This window comes from Perognathus longimembris, chromosome 3 (assembly GCF_023159225.1).
Source record: "Perognathus longimembris pacificus isolate PPM17 chromosome 3, ASM2315922v1, whole genome shotgun sequence".
Taxonomy (NCBI): Eukaryota; Metazoa; Chordata; class Mammalia; order Rodentia; family Heteromyidae; genus Perognathus; species Perognathus longimembris.
The window spans coordinates 62,622,837-62,632,553 of NC_063163.1; the positions used below are offsets into that span (position 1 = coordinate 62,622,837).

At 42.5% G+C, this 9,717-nt stretch overlaps 1 protein-coding gene across 1 annotated transcript in view; it reads left to right on the top strand.

Moving 5' to 3' along the window:
- The window catches only part of Lats2 (large tumor suppressor kinase 2), a 78,963-nt gene extending 70,997 nt beyond the window's left edge, over positions 1-7,966 (top strand). Inside the window, exons 6-8 of the mRNA XM_048341661.1 lie at positions 931-1,113; positions 2,721-2,827; positions 5,672-7,966. Coding sequence (XP_048197618.1) covers positions 931-1,113; positions 2,721-2,827; positions 5,672-6,166 — 785 coding nt within the window. The 3' untranslated portion in view covers positions 6,167-7,966. The remainder of the gene's footprint in view (positions 1-930; positions 1,114-2,720; positions 2,828-5,671) is intronic.
- The last annotated feature ends 1,751 nt before the right edge of the window (positions 7,967-9,717 follow it).

A 9,717-nucleotide genomic window follows, 5' to 3' on the forward strand; every position in this document is an offset into this window, starting at 1 on the left:
TGTCATGGAAACTTTGAAGGAACATCACTTTTCCACTATTTAAAAGAAGCCTTGAAAAACAAGCGTACAGCTCAGTGTTAGAGCACTTGCCTAGCATGGACAAACTCCTGGACAGAAAAAAGAAAAGGAAAAGTCTCACAGCTCCTGAAGGAGTCCTCTCTTCTAGCTGACCTGAGTCTAATGTATAGTTAGCTTCATTTCCTATGGTTCTATTTCCAAAGACTAAGAACAGCTGCTGCTTCTATTTATGATTGCAGTTCTTGAATTAATTTTAATACTTTAGCATAAATATTTAACTCAAAACTCACCCTCATTCCCACTCTGGCACCGAACCCGTTTTTTAAGTCTTCTTTAGTTTTTCCATGTCTTGCTGGGCAGGTGCTATTGGCATGAGAAATGGGCACAGTGGCATAACCTCCTTCTTCTAGCCTTGCTTGTTCTTTAACCCATCTTGGAGCTTGAACTCAGGGTGCTGTTCCTGAGCTTTTTTGGCTCAAGATAGTGGTCTACCACTTGAGCCATAGCTCTACTTCTGGCTTTTTTGGTGATTAATTGGAGAGAGGAGTTTCACAGGCTTACTTTCCTAGGCTGGCTTTGAACCATGATTACAAGCATGAGCCACCGGCACTCGGTTCCTTTCCAGCCTTTCTTAACATGCTTGATTGTCTGCTTGATACAATGAACTTGGCTATTCCTGCTTCTGTTGTTTCTGCCCTGGCACTGGCATTGCCCTCAACTTGCACAAGTCTCAACCAGGAACCCCAGCTGTCCTTGTGGAGCAGTTGGGGGAGGATTCTTTGTCCTAATGTGTCAGCAGCTGATTGACATCACTTGTTAAAGGTTAATTGTATTAAACTATGAATTTGTCTCATTGAGTTATGCAGATTCCCATTATTTTCTGTTCTCTCACTATCCCTATTTCTGGTAAAGGGAGCCACATCAGACAGGACAGCATGGAGCCTGGAGACCTCTGGGACAACGTGTCTAACTGTCGATGTGGGGACAGGCTGAAGACTCTAGAACAGAGAGCACAGAAGCAGCACCAGAGGTGCCTGGCACATTCCCTGGTTGGGACTCCAAATTACATCGCGCCGGAGGTGCTTCTGCGGAAAGGTACACTAAGGGGCTGCTTGTCACAAGCTCCACAGCTAGCCGCTGACTTGAGGCAATTTTCCTTTCTAGCCCTGAGGAGCCAGATAACTTTTATGAGTCTCTCTTATATTTAGGCTTCCAAGACTCTAAATATTTTCAATGTATGTGTGCCCAAGGAAGCCTAAAAGCAAAGTGATTTCTTGAAGCTTCCAGCATCTCAGCTCTGTTCTGGAAGTTTTGCTTCCTGCACCATTAGGCCAGTGTCTGCTTGTCCCCTCCTCTGGCTGGGATGGGGGGGTCGGGGGCTTGGGCTTTCTACCTAAGATCCAGAGGAAGTGGCTCTGAAACTGAATTTTCTAGAACACGTGATGGTAGCAACTCTGGGACCACTCCTTGGTCTGCCTAGCCCATCATTGGGCTTGAGCCTAACACTCTATCCTATGTTCCTGTCCAGGTTATTCTGTCTCTAGCACAAAAATACTGTTTTCCTCCTATTTTTCTGCTAGCCCCAAACTACAGACAAATTTTACCACTACCTTTGTAGTAAGCACAAAATCACTAGGACTCAGCAGAAATTGTCTCCCAGATGGATTTGTCTCTCTGAACGTGAGGAATTCCTTACACATATGGGCCTGGTAGGCTGCTGGCTTCATTCTGTGTTGGGCTAACTCCATCCACATGCATTGTTGGATGTTGTTAGGGCCAGCCAGACCTGTTCAGACTGAGGGTATTTCTTTTGGCTGTGGAGATGCCAGGCAGGAGGTAACAAGGAGCCACTTAGCCAGTTAGTGAGTACTAGCCTGATGCCCAGGAAAGGAGCCCTGGACTGGTTATGCTTGAGTCTCCAATGGCAAAACAAGGAGAGAATCCAGAGATCTAGTAGTAGGCCATCTGAGGAGCTGACCTCTCATCTAGTTCCCAATAACAAGGATCACATGGCAACAAGACTCACCCCTCTTGACTAGGAGGAACAATGGAGCTCTGAAGGAAAAGTATATGATAATCAAAAGATAAATGAACCTTCCCACAGGATGGCCCTGAGTACCCCAGACAGGGACTTCGTTGTGGGGGAACATCTGGCTCTGCTGGAGCCTCATATGTAGAAGGGCGTTTAGAGTTACAATGAAGTGTCATCTTTGCCAGAGTGGCCCTTCTCTTTACATCTTTAGTGCCATCCAAAAATGCCTTAGAGGTTCCCAGGAAACCCTCTCACTGATGGCTTTATCCAACCATTCTTGGATCATGGTACTTTATGATTTGGGGTTTCTACTATCTTCATTTGTGCCTTTGTTTATGTGATCAGTTGGTAACAAGTATTGTTGCTAAGGATAACAGTAATCTCTTAAAATTTAAAAAGTGGTTTCTTAATATGACCATCCCATGTTTATCACAGACTGATGACTGAAAGTAGGCAAGTACAGTGTGGCTGGGGTTCCTGTGAACTATAGCACACTGGCCTCCAACTGCTGTTCTGAGTCCCTGCAAGGACTCTGTCTGCTTTTGCGAGTATCAGTGCTACCTGAATGTGCCTTCTTGCTTCCCTGAAGTCCATATGCTCAGAATCTGACAGAAGTCATCTTGAAGGGGAGTCTGCGTTGCACTGGGACTGAGTGAACGCTGTCTTTCAGGGTACACGCAGCTCTGTGACTGGTGGAGTGTCGGTGTGATTCTCTTTGAGATGCTGGTGGGGCAGCCACCCTTTTTGGCACCTACCCCAACAGAAACCCAGCTGAAGGTAAGCAGGAAGGACTATGCACCTGCGTGCTTATGAGCACTACACTTTCTGATGTTTCTGAAGTCCTCAATCGCTATCTGACCTCTTATTGGATATAGTGGAATTTTTTATTGTTGTTTGTTTTAAAACAGCCTCTGATGTAGCCCAGGCTGGTCTTGAACTCTCTAATTACATGGGTTAGTCTGAAACTTGTGATCTTCCTGCTTCTCACTCCTTATTGTATATTAATATTTATTATTATTATTAGGTACTAGACTCAGAGCCTGGGTGTTGTCTCTTAGCCTTTTTGCTTTGTAACTTTAGCCACAGCTCTACTTGAAGCTTTTTGGGTAGTTTATTGGAGATAAAAGTCTCAGGGACTTTCCTGCTTGGCTGGCTTTTAACCTCGATCCTCAGATCTCAGCCTCTTGGACATGAAATGTCTGTTTTATGTTTTTTGCCAATCGTGGGGCTCAAACTCTGGGCCTGAGTGCTGTCCCTGAGCTCATCAGTTCAAGGCTAGTGCTCTACCACTAGAGCCATAGCACCACTTAGAGATCTCAGCCTCTTGGGTAGCTAGGATTACAGGCATGAGCCACCAGTGCCTAGCTTCCATTTATTTTTTTGAAACTAATCCATCCTGTTAAGGATTAAATTGCAAATCTTAAATCTTCAGCGACTTTGGCACAAAGCATACAGTCAAGGAAGTTTTTCTATGTCCTATATTAAAAGACTGTTAATTAGTAAAGCCTTCTATCAAGACCTGATTTCAATCTGTGAACAATATAATTGGAATCTAGTGTTTTCTGCATCCTAATTGAATTACTGAACCACTCATTAACTTGCTAACCCAGATTTTTTTCTTTGTGATGTTAAAATATACATGACAAAATTTACTATTTGAACCATTTGAAGCACAAAACTTAGTGGCATTAAGTACTTTCACAATGTTGATCGACCATTTCCACACTCTTAATTCCAGTTTTTTAAGTCTCAGAAACTTTGTACCCATGAAATAACAGTCCCCCTTTCTTCCTTCCTCCCCCTGCCTTCCTTGCCTTTATTTTATCTTGTGTCTGTGAATGTGACTGCTTGAGTTAACATATATATGTGGAAATGAACATTATTTGTTCTTTTGTGACTGCCTTATTACATTTGGCATGTCACTTCCAAGGCTCATTGTGTTGTAGAATGCTGGTGTTTCCTTCCTCTCTGAGGCTGAATTAGAACCCTTTGTTTGTACCATATATTGTTTATACACTCATGCAGAGATGGTCCTCTGGGTATGTCTACCTCCCAGCTGTTGTGAAAAGTGCTGCCATGAACATGGCTCTGCAAGCATTTGCTTCAGTCCTTTCTTGCAGTTCCTTTGGATATATAGGCAGAGGTGGGATTGCTGGCTCTGTGCTCATCCCATGTTTAACTTTTAGAGGAACGGCCAACTGTTTAACAACTGTGCCAGTTTACAATTTCTCCAGCAATGCACACAGCTTCTGATGGATTCTCATTCTTTCTGCCAACACTTAAACCCCTCCTTCTATGTTTTGAATTTTGGCCATTTTAGTGGGTAAACACTTCCATTCCTCTCTTTAAGGTTACCTTTTATCATCTGAAAGTCTCCAGTGAACATTTTGACCCAGTAAATATTGAGTGAATACAGTAGGAACGCATTGCCATTGCTAAAAGAAACTACTCATAGGCCAGAAATGTGGCTTAGCAGAAAAGTGCATGAATGAAGCCCTAGGTTTAATTCCTCAGTACCACATAAACAGAAAAATCTGGACGTGGCACTGTGGTTCAAGTGATATAGTACTAACCTTGAGCAAAAGAAGCTCAGGGACAGTGCCTATGTCCTGAGTTCAAGCCCCAGGACTGGCAAAAAAAAGAACAAACAAACAAAAGAAAGAAAGAAAAGACTTATAGATAAGCCTCTTGGGGGGGGGGGCAGTCCTGAGGCTTGGACTTAGGGCGTGAGCACTGTCCCTGGCTTCTTTTTGCTCAAGGCTAGCACTCTACCATTTGAGCCACAGCGCCACTTCTGGCCATGTGGTACTGAGGAATGGAACCTAGGGCTTCATATGAGGCAAGCACTCTACCACTAGGCCATATTCCTAGGCTAGCCTCTTCATTTTTAATGGGAAATACAAACTCCTTTGACATAGTTTTTGTCTTGTTTTGTTTTTTGGTTTACATTTGTATGAATGGCATATCCTAAAGACCACTGTCCCTGAGCTTTTTTGCTCAAAGCTAGCACCTCTCTACTACTTGAGCCATAGCTCAACCTCTGGCTTTTTGGTTTATTGGAGATAAGAATCTCATAGACTTTCCTGCCTGGGCTGGCTTCAAACCTCAGTCCTCAAATCTCAGCTTCCTGAGTAGCTAGAATTACAGGTATGAGCCACTGGTGTCCAGCAACACAGTATTTTTTACAGAAGAAAATCAGTATCTTCTTAACTGAAAATGACAAGCCATCTTCTAAAACTGTTAGAGCTGCTCAGACCAACAATTGCTTCCTGTGTCTGCTCTTTTTTTTCCCCTGACACTAGAATCCTTTACAAGGCACATTATCATATAGTATCAAAGAAACATCTTAGCTCACCATTGAACTTATTTTTTTGCCTGTGCTAGAGCTTAAACTCAGGGCCCGGGTACTCTAACATTTGAGTTACATCCCCACTTTTAGCCCTTTGCTAAAAGTTATCTCTGGAGTCTTAGAGTCTCAAGACTTTTCCTGCCCTGGTTGGCTTCAAACCGCAATCCTCAGATCTCAGACTCCTGAGTAGCTGCAATTACAGGCTTAGCCACCAGTGCTCAGCTCACTCTTGAAATGTAAGGAGAAAGCCTTTGTTTCTGTTGTCTCTTCAGGTGATAAACTGGGAGAACACGCTCCACATTCCAGCCCAGGTGAAGCTGAGCCCTGAGGCCAGGGACCTCATCACCAAGCTGTGCTGCTCCGCTGACTGCCGCCTGGGCAGGGACGGTGCCGATGACCTGAAGGCCCACCCATTCTTCAGCACCATCGACTTCTCCAGCGACATCCGCAAGCAGCCAGCCCCCTATGTCCCCACCATCAGCCACCCCATGGACACATCCAATTTTGACCCAGTGGATGACGAGAGCCTTGGGAATGAGGCCAGCGAAGGTAGTGCCAAGGCCTGGGACACGCTCACCTCCCCCAACAACAAGCACCCAGAACATGCGTTCTATGAGTTCACCTTCCGGAGATTCTTCGATGACAACGGCTACCCCTTTAGACGTCCCAAGCCTTCAGGGGCAGAGGCTTTGCAGGCTGAGAACTTGGATTTAGAGAATTCTGATCTAATGGATCAGAGTGAAAGCTGCCAGCCCGTGTATGTGTAGGTGACCCAGGGCCACCTGGCTTTGTCAGAGGTTAGGCCCACAGCTTGGTGGCTTTTATTTTAAATTAGTCCATTGATTGCATCACTTGAAATTCTAGTCTTCACTAAGGAAACCCAAAAACCAAGAGAAACTTTTTTTTTTTTAAGGATTCAAGTCTACTTGGTCTTTTTCTAGATTCTGGTTGATGGATAGCAGGGAACACCACCATGCCTTTGAATTGGTTTTAGAAGACTTTTGTTCACTGCATTCAAACATTTTTTAAAATTTAGTACAAGTTAGAAAGAGCACTTATTTTGTTGATATCCAGTTTTTCTTAACTAAATTATAAGGATTAATGTTGACAAATCATGCTGCTGTTATGTTCTACATTTGTATTTTGTCCAATAGCACTTATTCACATTTAGGAAAACACATGAAAAGTGAAGAACATGTGATAAGAAATCTCTGTGCAATAATGTTTAAAAAAATAACACTCTGCTCAGATTTCACGGAGACTGTTTCTGTTTTGTATTTTTCCCACATTTCAAAATTGTGACATAATGTTAAAAAAGCTGCTTTTTTTTGCTTTTTTGCATATTATAGTATATTAGGAAGTGTGAGCAAAGAGATATGGGTGTGAGTTCAGATGTCTGGTGTGTGGAAAGTACTGCATGAGCAGAGGTTTTTCTATTATAAAATTACCGTATCTTGCCGTTCACAGCAGGTCCTGTGAATACGTTTGTACCAAGTGTTTTTAAATGAGGTATTCTAGACCACAGCTAATGTATTGTGTGGGTGACTTCCTTGCCATGATTGTATCCCTTTTGGTTTTGTTAAAGAAATGCAGATGTGTAAATGAGAAGTGATTTTTTTTTTTTAATGTATGTGTCTTTGGGTATGATTTGTTTCTTCCGGAGGCTTTGAAACATCAACATATGTCAAGTATTAAGCCTGTGTCAAAAGGGATGAATTCAGCTATGCCAGGACATTGCGGTTAATCATGGATCTTCTGTCCTTTTCTCTAGTTAGCATGCTCTCATTCTTGCTGTTTTGCTATGTGGAATTCTATAGCTAAGATCCTATGACTATTTAACTTGTCCCTGATAGACCGCCTCCACAGCAACGTTAGACAGATGTTACTCCTCTTAAACAGCTGAGACTAACATGAAATTCAGTAACCTCACAGTTCTTTCTTTTTTTTTTTTTTTGTTAATAGTGTGTTTTGAAGTGTCAAATCTTAATCTGGTTTAAACAATACACTTTTCTAATCTTCTCCAAAGTAACATTGGAATTAAAAAACAACAACAAGCCATACGTATTTTCTTAAACATGTAGTTGTATATATAACTCTATAAACACACAAAATATTCCTTACTTCGATTCGTATGGTTCTTATTTAAAGTGATTTATGTGAATAAAAAGTTTGGGGTATTTTTTTGCTTTTTATAAGATCTGATGCATCATATTTTTCATTATATTATCCCACACTATTTTTCCTTAAAGTTCTTAGCATAATATATCTATTACTTAGTATGTATCTAGGCAACAACACTTAGAAGTTTATCAGTGTCTAAGAACGATTCCCGTGTACTGGTTTACATTTGTATGAATGGCATATCCTGAAGACTGCTGTGCTTGTGTTGTGACTTACAGTATTTCGCTATTTTATAGGAATTCCATGTTGTCATTTACAGCGCTCTGACATACTTTCATGTGGTAGGTTCTTTCTCAGGAACTCAATTTAACTATTATTTATTGATATATCATTGCCTTTTAAAAGCTTCTACTGGCACAATTTATTATTAAAATTTTGAATCCAAACCCCTTTAGTTGGTGTTATTTCATTGGTCTACATGTAAGAGCTTTGTCTACCAGGACACAGTAACTCCCATACCTTCTTTGATCTCATATAGCCAGGGGTCTGTGTGTATGTACATGTGTGCCAGTCCCAGGTTTTGAACTCAGGGCCTGGGCACTGTCCCTTAGCTTTTTGCTCAAGGCCAAAACTTCCACTTCTAACTTTTTGGTGGTTAATTGGAGATAAGAGTCTCACAAAGGGGCTGGGAATATGGCCTAGTGGCAAGAGTGCCTGCCTCGTATACATGAGGCCCTGGGTTCAATTCCTCAGCACCACATATACAGAAAACGGCCAGAAGTGGCGCTGTGGCTCAAGTGGCAGAGTGCTAGCCTTGAGCAAAAGGAAGCCAGGGACAGTGCTCAGGCCCTGAGTCCAAGCCACAGGACTGGCCAAAAAAAAAAGAGTCTCACAGATTTTTCCTGCCCAGGCTAGCTTCAAACCTGGACTTTATAGGTATGGGCCACTGACATTAGCTCTTCTTTCTTCTTTTGGTTCCTCCTATTTTATTTTATTATTTTCTTGTCAGTTGTGGGGCTTGGTACTGTCCCTGCGCTCATTTTGCTCAAAGCTAGCACTTTACCACTTTGAGCTATAGCTTTACTTCTGGATTTCTAGTGGTTAGTTGGAGATTAGGGTCTCATGGACTTTCCCTCATTGGCTGGCTTGGAGCCGTGGTCCTTAGACCTTGGCCTCCTGGCTAATTAGGATTACGGGCTTGAGCCACCAGGCACCTGGCCTCCTCTCCTCTTCCTTCTCCCTCCCTCTTCCTCCTTCTTTTCTTCTTCTTTGACAAGGTCTTACTATGTATTCCAAGGCTGGTCTTGAACTTTTTTTTTTTTTTTTTTGGTACTCTACCACTTGAGCCACAGCTCCACTTTTGTGTTTTTGGTGGTTAATTGGAGCGAAGCATCTCACAGACTTTCCTGCCCAACCTGGCTTTGAACCATAATCCTCAGATTTGAGACTCCTGATTAGGGTTACGATTGTAGGCCACCTTTGCCTGGCATTCTTCATGATAATTTTTTCTATATACCTGCTATGTAACAGATTACACTATGTCTTGGAGGATGCATTGATGATATTTATCATGAAGTAATCTCAAAAGTATGATGGAGAAACAGGATCTGCCAGGGGAAGAAGATTTGCTCTGGGCTGCAAAGGTCCAAAAAGACTTTTCCAGGGGAAGTGATGCCTATGGAGACTCAACAAGTAGGGAAGTAGGAGAGGGGATGAAAGGGGTAGCAGGCATGGGGTAGGGTAGGCAGGGTTGTCAGTATTACTGGAGCTTCACAGCTGAGTCTGAGGAGGACTTGATGTTGGAGTACAAGCAGGGACCTGCTTATGGAGGACCTTGTATTTATTTTTTTTAATAGTAAGTTGTCCTTGTTTTTATTTTGTCATACATTTTTGGTACAAATACTCTGTGTATTGCATACTACTTGAAAATAATTGTACTCTAAAAACATTTCTTTTCTTTCTTTGGTTTTTTTTTTTTTTTTTTGGCCAGTCCTGGGCCTTGGACTCAGGGCCTGAGAACCATCCCTGGCTTCTTCCGGCTCAAGGCTAGCACTCTGCCACCTGAGCCACAGCGGCCCTTCTGGTCGTTTTTCCATATATGTGGTGCTGGGGAATCGAACTGAGAGCTTCATGTGTAGGAGGCAAATATTCCCAGCCCAAAACATTTATTTTCAACAGTTCTTGAAAACCAAATGTT